We start from the raw sequence: 20,889 nt of genomic DNA on the forward strand, positions 1-20,889 counted from the left end.
GCGGGTGGATCCAGAGAGCGGATGGCAGCGAGCGAGACCCGCTGATCACTGTAGAGCTGCTTCCGATCCCACGCGCAAGGGCCACTTTCTGTTGGTTTTGTTGACTTCTCAACTTGTTCGCCATCGCCACCCGACCCACCCCGGTCTGTGCTGAGGGGGAACCGAATGACACTAAACAGTCCACAGTGCCTATTCTGCTCTCAGAAATGACCCAGGGAGGTCACCTGGGTTTAAAAATCCAATTGCCCCTTGTCAGTACAAAAGACCAAAAAAATAATAAGAATAAAATAAATTATCTCAAGAGTGCGTGGCACCTGCGTTGTTCCCTTCAGCTTTGTCTCCATTGTCGAGGACAAAAACAAAATAAAATTTACTTCATATAAATTCACTAATCCAACGATTTTTTAATGCTCAAAGTGCAAAATACAACTTGTATTTTAAAAGTGTGATTTCCCCCCTCCTCATTTGGAAGAGAGTCAAGTGTTTGTGACCAAAGTTTGTGCTGTCATGGTCTCCCGGGCAGTCTTAAGTGCAAAGCCTTTTTGAAAAGAAGTGTCTCTGTATCCATCTATATCTGCTTTTTTCAGTTACAGAGAATAACCTTGACTGGCATGGAGGAATTGAACACCTAATCAATGTGTTCTGTTTTCCAAGCATGACACATTTTCATTTCCTTTAAAATACATTTTTTTTCTCTAGTGATTATTTAAAAGTTCTTATAACCATATTTTATTAAAGTCCAAATTTTAACATTTTGTTGAAGCTGGATGTTAACCATATTTGCACATTCCTGGTTACATTCACTGTTATTTGTGGACAAATTGATACCTTTGTTAAAATGCTCTAGAGTCAAAAATAATTTTAAAGAGAAAAACTCAGGTAACAAACCAGTTTGAACAAACAGTGAATGCTTTAGGAGAGTAATTGTCTTAAAATGAAATAAAATGTGTAAAACTGGAAGTATGACATATGCCATTTGAATATGTTGTATTAATAATATCAGGAGCAATCGTTACATTTATATTTAAATTTAATTTCATTTCATTATGATTTTTTGATAGCATAAAAGTGGAATACAACTTTTAAAAAGAAAAATAGTCAAGTCAAAGTTCAAATATACCATTTTGAGAATTAGCTAATGCTTTGAAACCTTTGGAAATTAAAGTAAAATGGAAATATTGAAAACAGATGTTTAACTAACTCAAAACCATACCTTTGCAAATAATAGTTTATTTTTCTCAGGATAATATTTCTTAATACAGACTTTAGTCATATTCATCTTGTATGTGAAAGACACTGCGTGTGAAGAGTGTTAATAAACTGCAATTCTCAAAAAGTGCTAGGAAATACTGATGGCAAAATATTATAAATTAATGACTATCTTAAGAGTAATGTAGAATTACACTTTATTACATTCAGGTTATCATGTTTCACAGAGTTTGGAAGGCTCAATGGTTTACAAACTCTTTATAATATACAATTTCTAGAAAAACAATACATCACATAACAATTTTTACTCTACTTTTTTACTTTTGAGTTTTTAAGTTTATTTTAATATTTTAATCAAAAATACCATATATAAGATGGTATTTTAATATATTTTCTCCCACAGTAGAGTAATATACTTGTGTCAGGTAGGTAGGTATTCATTTGACCATTCATTTATATAAATAACTGTTTATATATCTTAAGTCATAAAGTGATAATTATACAAAATTAGGTTCACTTTAATAACTTACAAATGTGTTGAAGGTTTTCATGTAACGTTTGGAAATAAAACTTTCTTTTTCAGTACTACTGCTGGATTCTAAAGCACAACAAACAGAGTTGGAATGGATTTCCTCTCCACCAAATGGGGTAAGTGCTTCTCCTCATGAAATATCACCCGTCATTTTTTAAGTAAGACTCAAAAACTTTCCTCTCCATAGTGGAATAATTCACATTCTTTAAATTTAAACAATTTCAATTCCAAATATCGTATTCAATATTTTGTTCTGTCCATCATGAGACATTTAATTTTTTAAGTAAAGAAGAAAGTATACTTAGTGCTTGGGGACATGGATTTAAAAAACATTCTATAGTCTTTTGAGTTCTTATTGTGAGTGGTATCCTACCTCAGGTTTCAGGCTATAAGTGCTAACTAATTACAGGGAACAATCCTTTCACAAACTCATTTAAACCACTCTAGTTGTTTTATACTTCTTTAGTATAATAGCCTGGTAGGTTGTGTATAGTTCTTTAAAACAGTATGCAATCTGTTTTCCTCTTTTAAAAACAGTTTTAGCATCATTCAAAAGGTACCTTAAAAGGTAGCCAAAAATGTAATGTGCTCAATATTTTAGCATACAGTTTGCTATGAGATATTATTTGGATTCTCCAAGTTTATATCGTATGCTATCTGTTGTTATTAATCAGAAGTGATGGCAGAGCATGCACTTACTACAGTGAAATCTGTTACAGTAAGTATGAGTGAAAGCAGCCAAACAAAAATCTAGGAAAACATATGTAACCTCTCACCCCCAATTTTTGACCGTTATGGTTTATATATCAGGAAAAATCTATTCTTTCTTAAATTTAGGTCAATGTCTTTGTTCTTCAGGTTTTTTTTTTAATTGTGAGAGAGATCACATACTTCATCCCTTATTAAAGAAGAGGGCTTCAAGAAAGGAAAGTATACCCTATTGTTACCTGAGTTAATCTTTGACATGGAATCAAAGAGCATGAAGTGAGGATATAAAAAGTATAACAAAATTTTGCAAAGAGAAGAACAAAAGTCCGAAAGGGATTTTTGAGTATAAGAACATCATAAGATCAATGTCATGAAGTGGAAGTCAGTTTCAGAATGCAAAATGTGAATGATGAAAATATATTTAAAATATTTAGATTTTTCATTCAGTTAATAGCTGAGAGATTGTATAATATCACATTGTAGTTTTCTGTATTAGGGAAGATAAGTTTTGAAAAGTGACAAATATTTTACAAATTAAGTAAAAAATGTATGTGAAGTTTGAGGTGCAGTACTTTTCTTGCAAATGGAAGTTTTCCATGAGTAAAATAATATATATTATAGGAAGACATTCACAATAAAAAAACATGAAACACCTTTCTTGCCAATGACAGATGTAGCCTATTTTCTGCCATCCATCAATTAAAACAAATAGAGATAGTGGGTGGTTTTTTATCTCTAAGGAGAAGTAAACTGATATATGATTGTAGTATTTCATCCATGTAATCCATGAAATGATAAATTATGACTGTTTGTTATCTTGGACTCAAATGGGCATTCTGTCAGTTCAAAATATCTGAGTAACAGTTAGTCCTACATATCTGAAGGATTAAACAGACAATATTGGAAAATGAAGATTGATAGTGTTTTTTTCTTTGTATATGAAATGGGTTGACTTACATGTGATTAAATATCTAACTGGAAATAAATTGTTATTAAGACACAAGCGTCTAGAAAACATTTTTATAAGCAAACCATAAAAGCACATTATCTGAATTAAGACTTCTTTCCCAATGGTGTCATTTGTAGAAATCACTGCAGTTTATTAGAAAGTGAGATAAAAAAAAAAGACAAGAATTGCGTTAAATTCATTTACATCATGTCACTATTTGTTATCTATACATAGTTGTCTTGAAATTTTCCCCTCAGGAACAAATTTTTAAATAAAAATGAAAATGAACTGGGATTCAAAGGTTAGTAAAACCGATGGTTTCATTGATAGAACAAAATAATGTAATTTTTCTTAAAGTTAGAAAGAGCAACTTGTAAGATTTTTTCCTTTATAATAATTAGCCTTGGTTTCTTCAAACTTGGGAATTATTAAAAACAGCACATTTATCTTTGGAGCTTTTGGTATTGTAGTAGGTACCATTACCAGTTTTACTTCTTTTACTAATTTCAGTCTAATTTAGAGACAGAAATCTACCTGTCTCAATGGAGGAACTTGGGTATATTTGGCTGTCATTCATATTATAAGCAACTAATGGAAACAAAGGGAAAATATGCCCACCACTACCTACTCACAAACTGGAGTTGTGTTGATATGGGTTCTTTGCTGTAGTCAAGGACCTTGGGTGATTTGTACAATAAAATTGTAGTCGTTATATAATATCACACAAGAAATTGCTGAATTACAGTAAATTGCTAACTTGTGAGTTTTGTTAGTTTTCTAAGAAACACTTCTAAAAGTAGATATTAACACTTTATAGAGCATTTAAATAAATGATTCTAGATCAAGTTTTACAGATAAAACTCATTAGCACATGCTTATTAGTTTATTTTCCCCCTGCTTCACCTTGAAACTATGGTTTAAATATTGCATGATATGTGACTTTGAATTTTAATACAAATATATTTTTATATTTGCCATTTCACATTGGTGAAATGAATAAAAGTAGATGAGAATTTCACTAATAAGACAGCATAAATATGAAGTGGGTAATTTTGTAATGATGATATGAAAGGACATAAGTGTTATTTTAGGCATTTTGGGCTATTTTAGGGGAAATTACTTTAATTGTTAGTAGTGATATAGATGATATTATCCATGGTTTAATAATCTTTAAATTGTTTCCAATTCTACTAAACTTATTATTTTTCTTTTTTGTGTGAATACATATAACATGATTTTGCTATAGCATGCATTGTATCAGCATATGAACGAGCATTTTGAAACATTTAATATTTTTTCTGTCAAAAAGCTTATCACTGAAATATGATTCAGTATACTGCTTTGCCATGTCCATTTGAATTTCTATTGAAAGCAATTTATTTACAAAGATAAATCATACTTTTATACAAATATTTTTTATAGTTATGTGGATTTGTGTACAATATTATTAATAACACTGCAATAAATAAATAGCTCTGTAAAATGTTACTTTCTTATGTCTCACTTTGAAAAGATTGTGTAAGAGTCCGTACTATGAATATCAGCTTATCGACATTGGAATGCTTTTCCATTGAGTATTCTTGGCATTTTCTTCCCTATGTTTTTAGGTACTTTCTAAGTTTAAATATAACATTCACACTTAAAATGTCAACTGCGTTACAAAAAATTCTGCCATGTATCCATATATATGCATTAAACTGTGATATAATAATTGTGTTGTATACTTTAGTCCAGAAATATAATCTCAATAGAGACTAAGATGTAAGCAAATATGTATAAAGAAACTAATATAATACACTAGCAAAGAGATATTAAACAAACTGAAATATTTATTGTATGTACAAACAAGGCAAGGAACCTGTTCTACCACAAGGATGAAGCCGAAGTGAGAATGCTCTATTCTCAGGCTAAGTCTTGGTCAGGGTAGGAATCTACTTCTTTCAAAGATGCACATTTGTGCTCAAAGATTCCTCATGCACTCTCTAAATCAAAATGTTATTATTGCCCTAACCGGTTTGGCTCAGTGGATAGAGCGTCGGCCTGCGGACTGAAGGATCCCCGGTTCGATCCCGGTCAACGGTACGTACCTTGGTTGCAGGCACATCCCCAGTAAGGAGTGTGCAGGAGGCAGCTGAATTGATGTTTGTCGTCTCCATCCCCAGTGTGGGGTGTGCAGGAGGCAGCCGATCCATGATTCTCTCATCATTGATGTTTCTCTCTCTCTCCCCCTCTCTGTAAAATCAATAAAATATATTTTAAAAAGTTATTATTATGATCTCTTTTTGCTGGATGACTGATGACCTTTATTTAATCTTACAGTGGGAAGAAATTAGTGGTTTGGATGAGAACTACACCCCGATACGAACATACCAGGTGTGCCAGGTCATGGAGCCCAACCAAAACAACTGGCTGCGGACTAACTGGATTTCGAAAGGCAATGCACAAAGGATTTTTGTAGAATTGAAATTCACCCTGAGGGATTGTAACAGTCTTCCTGGAGTATTGGGAACTTGCAAGGAAACCTTTAATTTGTACTATTATGAAACAGACTACGACACTGGCAGGAATATAAGAGAAAACCTCTATGTAAAAATAGACACCATTGCTGCAGATGAAAGTTTCACCCAAGGTGACCTTGGTGAAAGAAAGATGAAGCTTAACACTGAGGTGAGAGAGATTGGACCTTTGTCCAAAAAGGGATTCTATCTTGCCTTTCAGGATGTAGGGGCTTGCATAGCTTTGGTTTCTGTCAAAGTGTACTACAAGAAGTGCTGGTCCATTATTGAGAACTTAGCTATCTTTCCAGATACAGTGACTGGTTCAGAATTTTCCTCTTTAGTCGAGGTCCGAGGGACATGTGTCAGCAGTGCAGAGGAAGAGGCGGAAAACTCCCCCAGGATGCACTGCAGCGCAGAAGGAGAATGGTTAGTGCCCATTGGAAAATGTATCTGCAAAGCAGGCTACCAGCAGAAGGGGGACACTTGTGAACGTAAGTAAGATGCACTATTCAAATTCTCCTTTGCCTTTTTTTCCAGTTCAGTGACAAAGTGTTTAGTTATAATAATTATTTGAACATGTGAGTCTTTGCTACACCAGCAGCCTGATTCAGTAAATCTTAGGAAAAGTCACTATTGAACTTATCAATGACTCCCCACTGTGGTATTTGCACTAAGGGTATGTAATAAATATTGGAGGTAACAGTATTTGTTACTAAAATTTAATTTGCTGTATGCTTGACATAAAAGAAATGGAGCTATGAGATTTGAGAGAGGAGAGGGAAGTGACATTAATCAGGATTTAATGATATGTGATGCCTTCTGTTTTGAAACCCCTATGTTCTGGACTTGTGAGTAGCAGACAAAAAAATGGGTTAAGGGGGCTGCAAACAAGAGTTCTACTGACAGGGCAAGTACAAATACATTTTCAAACTTTTAGAAATATTTTTATAAATACTAATATTTTGATACAAAATCATCACAATTGATCACATTGATAAATCTCTGAGGTTACTTCTGCCAAAGCCATATTTCTTTTCTGGACTAAATAATAAATAAAATGAGTGTATTCCTGATAGTTGTGTTAGAGTCGACCCCATTTTTGTGGAAGTGGGCCAAAGTAAAGTTTTAGTTATCATAATACATCAGCTGGACCTTTCCTATTGGGTTTTAAACAATAATAGCCTATGAATTAGTGAATTTTATGCTTTTTAAAACTGGATTTTCAATTACATAACATATGTGCTCATAATAATTGTCGAATTTTTTAAAATTGGAAACTGTCACATAGACCTTCAAAATTGATAGATATTTTTCTGTTTGTGAATGTTCTGATAATTTTCCTTTTATAAGATTATATTACTTATATATCTTTTAACTTATCACTTATAATATAGTCCAAAAATAACTTTTATCTATTCTTTTAGACCTAGCCAGCAGCATAATTTTAGTATTTGCAAAAATTAGGTAATTTAGAGGCGGGTATAACTAACAGTGATTATTATAACTAAAATTGGGGGTGATAGTGTGTGCAGATGCTCTTCCGCCTGCTTTACATATACTAGCTCATTGAATGAGGTAGATATCATTATCACCTCTATTGTACAGAATGAAAAATCAGGGCTATCAAGGATGAATGGCTTGCTTGCAGTGACTTTGGTAATGTTTGTCTTAGTTTAGATTCAAACTCAGAGCATTCTGATTCGAGATCCTGGGCTTTTAACTACAATTTTGCTCTAGTTTCCATCACAAAACAAGGAAAATCCTAGCAAATATTATTCTGTTTCATTGCTGAACTGGAATGTCTTGCTAATAGTAATTTGGCATATAAATCACATTACTTCCCCATAAATTAGCTTTCTAATAAACTATTTAAAGAAAGACTAAAATAAATGTATAGATCTCTGTTATCCAGTTTGGTAGGCAGTAGTTATTTAGGTTCTGAAAAGTGGCTATTCATAATTGATATGTGCTAGAAGTGTAAATGACACTCTGGATCTCAAAGGCTTAGTATTAAAAAGAGAATGTAACATACATCATTAATCATTTTTTAGGTAAATTGAATGAAATATAGTAATATTAAAAATAATTTCAACTGTTTTTTTTTTACTCTTTTTTTCCACCTGAGGATATTTTTCTATTTATTTTTAGAGAGAGTGGAAGAGAGAAGGAAAGACAGAGAGAAACATTGATGTGAGAGAAACACATCAATTGGTTGCCTACTGCATGCACCCTGGCAGGGCCAGGAACCTGCAGTGGAGGTGCATGTCCTTGACCAGAATCGAACCCAGGACCCTTCGGTCCACAGGTTTTCTATTGAGCTGCACCAGCTAGGGCTCTTTTCACTCTTTTAATGTGGCTCCTAGAAATTTAAAAAATTATATATGTGGCTCACATTATGTTTCCACTGGATGTATTATTTTGATGGAGTAATTGAGCCAAGTATATTTTCCTGTCCTGGCTGACAAATTAGATACTTCATGTGGCTGGTCACTAGCATATAAACTACTGATGGCCGAGCACTCAGTTATCATCTTCTTCAGCGCTGACACTGTGAGGTGTACTCTGCAAAATAAATTGAGATATTACAGGTTCAGGTCTCAGGACAGATAACAGCCTTCCCCACACACACATCGCCCCCCAACCCCCGAAGGAAGCAAACGTGCCTACCCATTGTCCTCTTCCCCTTTCTGTCACTGGCAGTATTTTTTGCAGAGTAGAAAATCCTGCAGGTTCCATGTATGTGGAAATAAAAAACTGAAGATTTACCATTACTAATAGGCAGGATGCTATTGCACTGGGTAAGTATAGAAGTATTCTTAGTTAATTAATCAATTTAATGAAAGGCAATGTTCTTATTGACTAGAAGCTAACAACAGTTATTTGAAAATGATGGTGAATTCAACAGTAACTACTATCAGAAAATTTTAAGAACATGCTATTACATTTTAGCTATAAAAGCAGTGGTTTAGTAGTATGAAGATTTTCATGTGAAAATGGAATGTAAAACTCTAGCACAATAAAAAATGGGTAACATAAGAAACAAAGCAGGAATACATGTGAAAGTGCACAATAAATTTTGTCTAAGAAAAGACTAGGAAATAACATAAAAAGTCCTGCTCTTTTAATGTTTAAAGGTTTAAAAAATTCCAGTATTTTTGTTTCATGTTGTGTAATTTAATTCATATGATTTTTACATTTAAGTTGTTAAGAAAAATAAGCAGGAACTTTTTGAGTGCTATACTTCTAAGAAAACCAGTCTTTAATTGCGGTAAAGAGATATATTTACCGTAAAGAAACGTCCCCAACTTCTTCCAAATGAGCAAAATCGTCTCATTAAATGTGGTAGTATTAAAATTATGCAGTCATTTATATTGGTTTCAAGAATTGGAAACTCATTTGAATACCAAAATTATTGTCACCTGCAAAATACACTAAGGTACTTAAAAATAAAATAAAATTACTATCATCTACATTAATTATGCATTAGGATAGGTGAAATTAGGTATTAATAGAAGTTCATTAAAGAAAATGTGATTAAAGGAGTAAAGATGCCTCCTTATCATTCAACTGTGAAAGAGTATGTCTGCATTTTTGTGAGTCAAGTAAATTGTTCATCAAATGACTTTCCTTTAACCTTGGTGGTATTGACAAAAGAATCACATGCCTTATACTCAGCTATGGCACTATTTGCAAAATCACTTCCCTCCTTGGCATAATTCCTTGGCATCACTGTGAGAGTACTTGCCCCTGGATTCAATCCAGGCCTGTCTTTACAGGATTTCTCCTCTTCCCTTTCAGTGATTCTGTTCAGAGTTTGAAAACAAATTCTAGTTCCATATTGAGGAAAACTGAAGTGTTTGGGAGAGGATACTAATGAGTCCCTAGCCAAATGAGGGTGGTTAGCCACGTAGGGGCAAGTTTATCTGGACACTTTCTATAGTGGCAGACCATTGGGATATTTTTAGAGTATAATTTGAAATATGAAAACTGATCAGTTTTGATCAGTGGATGTAAGAGGTTTTTTTTTTTTTTTCTGTCAACATTTTTTTGGGAAAAAAACGTCCAATTTAAAAACCAAATATTTCTCAAGTCTAATATATGGAGAACTTCTGTCTGAGTAATTAATATTATGTTTTTATGAAGACACCTTTTTACAGTTATTTAAGAATATAAAATTTCAGGTAGTTAACATGCTTTAATTGTCAAGAAATCCATTAAAGAAATTACCATAGAAGTTGTCACTTTTATGAAACTAGCCACTCTATTTTCTTAAATAAAAAGTGTAGTCATTTAAAAAATTGAGAGCAGATTGTATTTTACATATGTAAATATTTTCAGAAGATGAATAAAAATACATTTGAAATATATTTTGAAATTTTTGGAACTTTTGTACAACTTGGTTTCATTTAAAATTTGAATATTATTTGTCAAAGTGTGTAGCTGGGGAGTATACCGTGGATTTGTACAGGTAATTGCATTTGACACTGAACAGTCATGTTCATTTTCTCATTTAATCCGTAGCACATCACTGGCAGGTGGAAAGTTTTTTTTTTTTTCTTTTGAAATATGAAGAACCTGAAAATCAGGGATATGAATAAGGAACAATACTGAGTGAGAACCGGGGATCCTGTTTCCCAATTCAAGTCTTTTTCCCCCCACTACACCACACTGCTTTCTAAAATGTATCCTGTACTTCAACTGATGGATTTTAGTTAACGAAGAACGAATGAAACTTTATTTTAAGCAGGGTGACCATATGCCTAATTTGTCTAAGATAATTTCTTTTACTTATTAAAACCGCTTCTTTTTGCTTTCAAAAGTGCTCTCATTTGGACGATAAAATACAAGGTCATTGTAACTGTAAAAAATCTGAAGATGTAATGCAGTTTACATGCACATATGTCAGAACACATCCGTGTCATCTGCTTCTGTTATTTATATTGCTTAATTTTAATTTTCTCAATTAAAACAGAATTTTTTTTTATGATTTCATGTGAAGGGGAATTGAAATAATCATACATTTTTTACTTATAAGAAATTTCCCTCACAATTGTTTCTTAATTCTTTCTATTAATAAATTAACAGATCTGTCATTATTTTAATAATATATGATTTATGGACATGTAACATACTATTCCATAAATTAAAATACTTATTCAACGTTATAGCATTACTAATAAGATTTCTGCTTGATTAGATTTTTGAAAACTGCTTTTTCACAGGAAAGTAGTATGTAATTTGTATCATCACTTTTCATGTTAACAAATGAGTCTTCGTAATATATAGTATGTATAAACAAATATATATGGAAATGTAAGATACACTACAGGATTAATAGTTCTGATGCTGGAGTCACAGAGTTTTAAAATTCTGGCTATATTACACCAGGTGTATAAACTAGGACAATTGCTCTAAGCCTTAATTTCCTTAAGTATAAAATAGGGCTAAGAAAAATTGTATGTGCCCCATAGGGTTCTTGTCAGTATTGAATGAAATCATGCATGTTAAAAAAAAAATCCCTAAAAACAGTATCTGGGACATATCAAATAATCAATGAATTACCTATTCTACATTTCCCCAACTTCTTCACTGACCTCAGTCTTCCACATTCTGACGGCAGTTACTGTCCATGCCATTTTCCTTTCATTAATTACCATGCCTTGCTTTTTTCTACCTAGTTGATCTCAGGCTGTGGACATTTTTCCTTTACTTATAATTCCAATTAAATGCCACTGATAGCCTGTTAGATAATCTCTCCTTGTGAATACTTATAAATACTTTGGCATTTCCCTGTGGGAATCATCATACACTATTTGATTTTGGTTATTATTTGTGACTTCCTTTTACTGCTTCTAAGCTTCTTAACAATACAAACTTATAGTGTTATACCTTCTCACCCTCGTAGTTCCTTGCACCACATAAGTCTTCCAATAAATGTTTACCAATATTCTTAAAGACTTAAGCATCATACACTACCCATTGCCAAAGTAATTATTTTTTATTTTAAATTTACATGACTATTTCATGTTTAGTTGTATATGGCTAGTCTCTATGATTAGTCTTAAACTTTGTGAGTATGAGAACTCTTTATTATATTTTATATCTGCAGAGACTATAGCAAGGTGATATGCTAATTACTAGGAAATATAGGCAGGAGTCTGCTCCAGATATGAGGACTTTCTTTCTATGAAAATAATTTTTCTATTTATTCATTGTCTTGTTTGTCGCTGTCTTTGTGTATCTGCCTTTACAACTTCGTCTTCCTCCTCTAATGAAATGAAAGCCATTTACCTTCTTTACTAGTTAATATCTATGTCTTGAGAAAGACAGAGTTCCAACTATCATAAAATAAGAAGTTCTTAAGAAGGACATCTGTAATACTTTCAACAATAAAGGTAAATTTTAAAAAATATAAAAATAAAATAAGTTCATATTCATGATTATCTTATATGGAAAAGTAACTTTTATTATAAGATTATATGGTTTTGCTTTTTTCTTGAATTTCAAAACAAGCAAAAAAAAATAATAGAAAGAAACAAAACCTGAGAAATCAATTCATAGCTAATACTACACTCTATAAATTGGAAATTACTTAAATTTAGTATAATTTCCAAATATCGTTATTCTATTTGAGTTAAAGCTACATCACAATTTTTGCTATTTTTTAGCTTATTCACTTTCAGAAGTGCAGCATACTTGTTTTAAGATATTTTTGAGTAGGTGATGTGCATAGGTCTAGGACAGGTGCCCTCCTCCCCCCACCCCCATGCTCCAATCCCATGGCTTTTTCCCCAGGAGCAACTGCTATTATCATGTTGACCTTTAAAGAAAAAATGGAGGAAGATAACTGTGATTCTTAAATTTATAATCATCATAGTTTTCTACTACAACCTTGTACATTTCATTTAAAATTAGATTGCTTTTTACTTATCTTAGTATGTACCACAGTGCATTTAACTAGTCAATAAATAAAGGACAGGAAGAAGGAAGACATGATGAAAATGAAAAAAAAAATAATGAAAGAAGGAAGAATGAAATTATGGTGTCCAATTTAACTTTCTATGATTTATGAGCTCAGTTTATAACTTTAGAACTTTTCTAATTATCCTAACTTTGGCAAATATATGGTCACTCTTTTACATTTCTTGTGGAAGTTTAAATTGGCATTAATTTCTGGCAGGCGATGTCATAATACATTGCCCTAGCATTTTGCATTGAATTTGATTTTTGTAACCAACTTCTAGCCATTTCCTCTAAGATAATGGCCACTATAATTATAATGTATAAAATATTTAATTTATCATGATGTTGTGTATAATGTGGTTATTTTGTACAAACAATAATATGATCTTTAAGGGAGGAATTTAACCCTGCTATATATTTTTCTCTATCTGCATAAATATCTGTTGCATGAGTCAGAAAAGAAACATTTGGAAAATCCTTTTTTCATTTCTTCTCACATTTAAGTTATCCCATCTTCTGCAATATATCTCACCAATTTAGTTTTATGGAGGCATGTCTCCATTAGGATACTCATGTAGTATTAATACTTGGAAAGTATGTTGTGTGCATATATAATGTGCATTTTTAAAAAAATCTGGTAACAAAAACCATTCACCTTTGAATTTAGTGAGATAGCGACATTGTTTTCTATTTTCTGCCTGTGATATTAGCTTTGCTAAAAGTTATAGAATCCGAGAAGTTGTATGTATAGGTTATGGTATTATTCCCAACTAACACAATTTCACAGGAACCCTGAATAATATATACCTCAGTTGAGTTAAATGCGCATTGTCTCTCACAAATTCTGTGGCTTTAAGAAGTATGGGAGGTTTATTATTTTGCTGACTTTGCTTAGTCAGAGGTCAAAGATTGACAAAGAAAACCAGGGAAAATACATTCTGGGGCATAGTAATTTGAAAAAATTGTAATGATCACATGTTATGTACAGCAGTCTTCCCTTATCTGCAATTTAGCTTTTCTTGGTTTCAATTACCCATAGTCAACCACAGTCCAAAAATATTGAATGAAAATTTTCAGAAATAAACAATTTATAAGTTTTCCCTCACACGCTGTTACGAATGGCATGAAAAAAACTCACACTATCTCTCTCCATCCCGTTTGGGATGCGAACCATTCCTTTCTCCAGAATATCCATGCTGTGTTATATGCTATCCACTTGTTGGTCACCTGTAGTAATCTCAGTTGTCAGATCTACTGTGCGTGTGTTCAGGTAACCCCGATTTTATTCCGTAACGGCCCTAAAGTGCCGAAGTAGTGATGCTGGCAGTTCACATATGCCAAAGAGAGGCTATAAAGTGTTTCCTTTAAGTGAAAAGGTGAGCACAGTACAGTTTGATGTCTTGATAGAGAGATGCCACAGTCACATAATTTTTATTACATGATTTTATTATAATTGTCTTATTTTGTTATTAGTTAATCTCTTACCGTGTCTAATTTATAAATTAAGTTTTATTATAGGTATGTGTATAGAGGAAAAACACAGTATATGTGTACAGGGTTCAGTACTGTCCACATTGCAAGCATCCACTGGAGATCTTGGAAGGTATTCCCCTCGATGAAAGGGGGCTATTCTACTGTGGATTTTGAATCTTTCCAATTGTCTCATTCATTTATATTATTTACTGTTGACGATTATTTTGTCTCTTGCTTCCTTTGTATTAAAAGTCAGGAGGCTTTGAAAGGACACATACCAGTTTTTATATTTTGTTTCATATGTCACCCAGTTAACATCTAAGGTTAGCCCCTCACCTATGGTGGTGTAAGACCTGCACCAATGCCATTAACACTAAAGGCTGAATTATAGCCTTTTATAGAAAACCTGGATCTGGGGAGAGGAGCACTGTGATAGTTTGATCAATATATTGTAATATTGATCAGATGTAATTATCATCTATATATCTTGTACTTATTATCTTTTAAAGTTGGTCAACAATCTATTGTGCTAATATTACCAACTCTACTTTTAAAGAAGAGCACTATTTTTAAAAGACATTAAGTGTAGAGGGGTAAAATATACCTACAGCGTCATTATATATAATGAAAGTTTATTCTGAAACAAAGTAATTTAATATCAGTAAGTTCACTATGCTACTCTATATTTTCAACTGTTTTGTATGTTTTATGTTTAGTAGTACTTTCCTATCATGAACTAGTTGCCATGTAGACAGTGACAGCTAGTGTCATTAACTTACCTGTTCACATTAATGACATTAATTTAAACTAGTAGATGGATTAAATAATCTTAATTGATACACCCTCTCAAACGCATACATTTAATGTAACACAACTGTTCTGTGGACATTCTTGAACTCCTCGAAGTTATAATCTCTTCCAAGAAAATTAGAATGGTAAATTCTCAAAGTTTGAGGGTAAATTAAAGATTACAAAAGTTAAATTTAGAGGGTGTTTGGGGTCTTATTTATAGTTCTAACAGGCCATTCACGACAGACTCCAAAGTAAAATCAGAACTTATTATTTCCATTTTTTTCTATTTCAAGACAATATACACACGATACATATGTACATACATATACACACATATGCACACATACACTGCTAATCTCTACCCCTACTAGAGGAAAAAAAAAACAAATTTACAATATGTAACAAAAAATTAATTAAGTATATTTTTGTGCTTGACCCATTTTTAGATTTCTAAATTGCTGTGCACTAATCTTTTAATTTATAAGTGTTGAATAGTTAAGATGTTTGTTTTTCTATGTGGAAAATTCAACTGAAAATTACAAAGAGGCCGAAAACTCATATATTCTTGGATTATTATATATTTTAAAAAGACAAAATAAAGCTTCCTTTAAATTTTTTTCAGAAAGCAACATGTATGTATGTATGTATATGTAGTGCTTCTTGATTTTCAAATAGATTATTATTTTTAAAATTTTTTAATTATTGTAGCATTTCACCAGATTGTAAGAAGGTGAATTTTAGCAATTAGCACATTTTGGAAATATGACAAATGTATGTAAGTGTTTAAAATGAGGACAGTGGCCCCTTCTTACATTATTACAAACCTAGAATTTCAGAGGGAGCCAAAACTCTGCTGTTTAGTCTTGTGGTTTCTGACTAGATCTCCTCTGAGAAACATGCAGACTTTAGCCCCTCAGTCCTTGCTTCTACAAAATCTTTTCTTCAAAACTGAGCTTTAAAATTAACACATGCTAAGCTAAGATATTCAGGCTATGAGCTGGAGCTGGGAAAGACATATGGCTCCAGGTTTAGACAGTATTTTAGTTTGCAAAGGAAACCTGACTGGAACTTTTTAAGTGTGCTGCTTCAGCCATGCTCTCTCTGTGTCTGATGTTTATTCGGCACAGACATTATGTATGAGAGCGCTGTGTATTTCAAGGCTGAACATAACGGTTTGATCATTTTCCTCTTTGTAAATTTCCCCAATGAGACAACACTGCTTCTCACTTCAAATTCAAACAGCTCTCTCATTGATTTTCAAAATTATTCACCAGGCCATCACTATCTGTGTAATCATCCTTCTTTCTAATATAATTTATCTTTCAATGTGGTAAAGTGGATGTTCTCTGCCATAACTGCTTCCTCTAGTTTCTTTTCTTTTTGAATCTTTTCCTATGGCTCCATAGACTTTGGCAATAGCTTTTTATTTACCTTTCAGAAATTCTACATTATCCCCTGATTTAAAACTTTTCAGAACATACCTTCCCATCGATGAAGTGGATTAAAGTCGTGAAAGTGCATCTTCATTCTCCGCTCTGTGTCTTTACTAAAATAAAATATATGGCCTGCAACACTTTGCTCTTTTGCCTTGTTTACATGAGAGTGATTTTACATATTATAATTCGATGTTGTACAAATTAATAGCTAATTAATAAAATAGTGAACCTTATTAATTACTATTACTCATTATCATTGCAAAGTTTTGATCTAGTCCTGGAATATCCTTCTGTTTTGAACTATAATGCATCCTCTTATGTTTCTATTAAAATTCTTAATTAGGTATAATAAGAAATCTAGTTTTTTACCTCTTCAAATCATTCATAATCATTATTCACAAAAATTGTAAAATTAAACTTTTAATATTAAACTGAGAAGAGAGTTTCATAATGGAAAGGTAAAATGGTAAAGTTAAAATTGAAAATCACTAATCATAATATATGGCAAAACTTGCATAACTTGAATTCTCGCTTTTATTTATTTTCTTTTTTTGAGGTTAAAAAAATCCACATGTTGATTATAGTCTCTTGTAACATTTAGGCCAGAATTACCTCTATCAGTCAATATCATAAAGGAACTCAATCAAGATATGTATGTGAATGCCTAATCAGTTAAAATTCTTAACCCTTATTTTTTCAAAAAGCTGTATGTAGCAATTTCTGTTGTTGTGTGTTTAAATCAGAGAGAGATGGAGACCTTACAACAAAGGAGAGTATACTAATAATTTAAATAGGTTTTCGTCCAGGAAGTCAGATTAAGGATGAATATGAAAGAGGAGCAAGGTTAGGATACTGACACAACTTCTGCTGATCTTTAATTTCTTAAGGATTTTCTGTCATTGTATATATTGCAGAGACAACAAACTACGTGTTACGTCTGTAAAAGACAGCATAAATATTCAGGAGCCTGTGAATACAGCTCATTTAGGTTTATATGATACAAGCTGAGGCAAGGTTGACTTGGTGAAAAACAAGGCATTCATGTGTACCAGAGTTCACAATAAGCACACCTTTTACTGCAGCCACGTTATTTCCCCACCATTTCCTAATATATGAGCTGAAAACACACAAACAAAACCATATCTGCTTCTGCATATAGACTAATCTTCACGGAAAATAATATACGTTTTATTCATATGAAGCAAGGTGGCATGGTTATTTATTATTCATTAACGTCAGTAGATAACTGCTTGTCATTTGGATCAGAGTGGCGTCTGATAGAATGCTGACACTGATGGATGGACGCGCTCCTGAAAATCTGCATAGGCAGGCCACTTAGGTCGGCGGGACACAGAACACCGCCCTGTACCTGATTGGGCATGAAGAATTTTGTTGCTGGTTTTTTGTTTTTGTTTTTAAATCATTGCATAGTATCAAGAAGTCATTTGATTTTTTAAGATTAATTTTAGATTTTTAGCATTAGAATGATCAAATAAGAGTAATAACTGATTTGATTCCCTGGTACTTTAGCTCACAATTAGAAGAAGAATTTTGATTTTGTTTATTCTGTCTTACAGAAAGATAAGTAAATAAAATTTTAAAAGCAAAAATTGATTGTTGCTTCTCAAACACATACTTGAAATTAAAAGAATTTTTCTTAGAGAAATATTATTTACTTGAGAGAATAAAAATCATTGATGTACAGCTTATAGGATATTAAAGATAAAATGAACTGTGCTCTTGAATTTCTCCTTGAATAACTATCAGCATTGTATATTTTTGATGGATTCCCCAACCATAATAAGTGTTTTTATTTTAATGATAGTTGTTAATAGCATATCAAAATGTTTTACTGCCAACATTTTAAAAAATAATTATTTTCAAGTATAATTTGTTAATTTTCTCAATTTGAATGAAAGCATTAGCACTTTAATATAACATACAGAATTTCAGAATTATTTAATTTAAGATAAATAGTTTTTATTTCAAAGTAGAGGAAAATGATCATATTATATTTTGTCTGCAATTTAGTAAAAGATTTAACTTGAATTATATTGATACTATACGTATCTTCATTTTTGTGAAATTTACTTTTATTTTTAGTTCTCTTTTTTAGTAGTTACATTGGTATATTTTATAAATACATGTATTTATTAGCTAACTGTAATTCTAGATATATGAATATATTAAATTACATTTTGCATGGAATAAATAATGTTGGCAGTTATAATATTTTATAGCTTCAGAGTTATAATTCCATATATACTCAAAATATTTATTTAAAAAAATCTATTTGTAAGAACTTTTTATCCTGCTATGTATGCGTTTTTGAACATTTAAATTTGAGGTTAGGTAATTTCTTTACATTCTTAAAAATAACAAATTGGCATCTCAAAGTAATTTATTATATCGTTACAGCTTCTTTATAAGATAGTAAATGTTCTTATGTATTTTTTATACAAGGAAGGCCATATTTCACAATTTAGCCACTAAAAATGGAAAACAAAATAGAACTCTGACAATTATTAGAATATTTTAAGGTACATGCATTTTAAAAATATGGTTGTCAATAACTGCTTATGTAAAATGACTCAGAAACACTTCTTTTCCCTACCTACTGAATAACTGTGCATAACATATTCTACATGCTAGTCATCACATAGACATGAGATTTTGACTTTCCCATTTAGAAGTCTACCTTGAGATGATCTAAGAGTTAATTTCTACAGACAAATGACATTGGGAAACTGAGATAAATAGTTCAGCATTTTCTGTGCTAACATGATGTTTGCCTGTCTGATCGCATCCTTTCCAATAGATAGTAGAGACGTAATTACGAAGAAAGACATCTGTGCCAAGGTTTAGCTAGCCAAAAAGGGCAAGCTCTTGTGTTTAAAAGGTAGAGAATCAAATCGATGAAAATGTCTGGACCTGTTAGCACCAATAAAGCTGAAGGCTACTGGGAAGCTCAGGGAGGGTCTTTTGTTGTAGAGATGGAAGGAGACCCAAAGTACAACACTTCAGGGGAGCAGGGTCAGCAAAGAAGATCATCCATCTTCTCCAGTGGCAGCTTTCTGTCAGATTCTAACCCTGGTCAGTGGAGGAACTAAGCCTCTACTGTTGACACCAACCGATTCTCAGCCAAGTGTAAGTGAAGCTAATATTCACTGACCTTATGCATAGCAAATGAAGCCCTGTGTGTCATTTGAGAAAGAATGTTATCTGACACTTCAAAAAGTGAATGATGGACGGAATGTGCGTGTGTGTGTGTGTGTGTGTGTGTGTGTGTGTGTTTTGTTGGTCAAGTAGGCAAATACATATTCATTAGCCACTCCATATTTTTGATTTTCACAATAGCCACAGATTTACCATTTCGACAGCAATGTAACTCTGTGTTCTTTTCATTTCCACATCAAGATGTCTTCACAGGCTTGACTGTACTGCAGAACCAGCTCTGTTTGGCTTTAGTTTCTGTAACAGTGTCTAGTCACAGAGAAGATTCCGTTTTCCCTAATAACAGAGATAAATTTCAAGAAAATTCTGAGTAACTAGTTCACATTCAAAACATAATGAAGCAGAATATATTTCTTTATGATTATAAAAAGTGGATTGCTCTCATTAGAGTGCAAGTCAGAAAGGCTTCATTTTATCATTTGAAAGCATTATCTAAAAACTCATTTTCTTTTTAGTTAGTAATGCCTGTTACACCCTATTCGTTTTTCTTAGTCTATAAAGCAAGATTTTGCTATGTTTTTCTTATTGACGACTATATTTTAAATTGTATATTGTGCATATTCTTGCTCTGGAGGTTTTTCCATAGTACTTTAAAAATTTTTCTTACAAAAGATGAGGGTTAAAAATGTACTAGTAGTCATAAAAACCCATTATATCAACAATATTAAGTAGTTATGTACACTGTAACTAAATATTACCACAGACAAAAATAGAATACTTGTAATAAGTATAAAACAATCCTTTTATAGGATGTGTGGAATTTAAGGATTTATGGGGAAATACTAGTACATTAAAGCATAGTGTTGAATTTTCAGAGTTCCATGGAAGGTGACTATCTGACATGGTGGATTTCATGAGAATCACCAGGACAGATCTGCATCTAATTGACATCAATCATGTTTGAACTGAAAATAAACAGTTGTGAAATTTTTGGAATCTGTGTATTGATTTTTGTTCACCTCATCAGTCTTGTGTATTTGTACTTATTAAAGGAGGAGGCATGTTTTTTGTTCTACCAAACTTGGAAAGGCAGCGTTTGATCAGGAAGATGTATTCTTCTTATTTTCTTTTGCAAGTAACTAAAATCAGATGAGC

General features: G+C 32.3%; 1 protein-coding gene across 6 annotated transcripts in view; it reads left to right on the top strand.

Moving 5' to 3' along the window:
- EPHA7 (EPH receptor A7) overlaps window positions 1-20,889 on the top strand; it is a 169,881-nt gene that overhangs the window by 2,558 nt on the left and 146,434 nt on the right. For 5 of the 6 annotated variants that reach the window (XM_006778241.2, XM_006778242.2, XM_006778243.2 and 2 more), the window contains exons 2-3: window positions 1,793-1,857; window positions 5,718-6,387. In XM_006778241.2, the coding sequence (XP_006778304.1) occupies window positions 1,793-1,857; window positions 5,718-6,387 (735 nt within the window). Of the gene's footprint in view, window positions 1-1,792; window positions 1,858-5,717; window positions 6,388-20,609; window positions 20,672-20,889 lie in introns of those variants that run through there. The other variant, XM_015557693.1, reaches the window with a different exon arrangement.

Source organism: Myotis davidii, unplaced genomic scaffold (genome assembly GCF_000327345.1).
Source record: "Myotis davidii unplaced genomic scaffold, ASM32734v1 scaffold269, whole genome shotgun sequence".
Taxonomy (NCBI): domain Eukaryota; kingdom Metazoa; phylum Chordata; class Mammalia; order Chiroptera; family Vespertilionidae; genus Myotis; species Myotis davidii.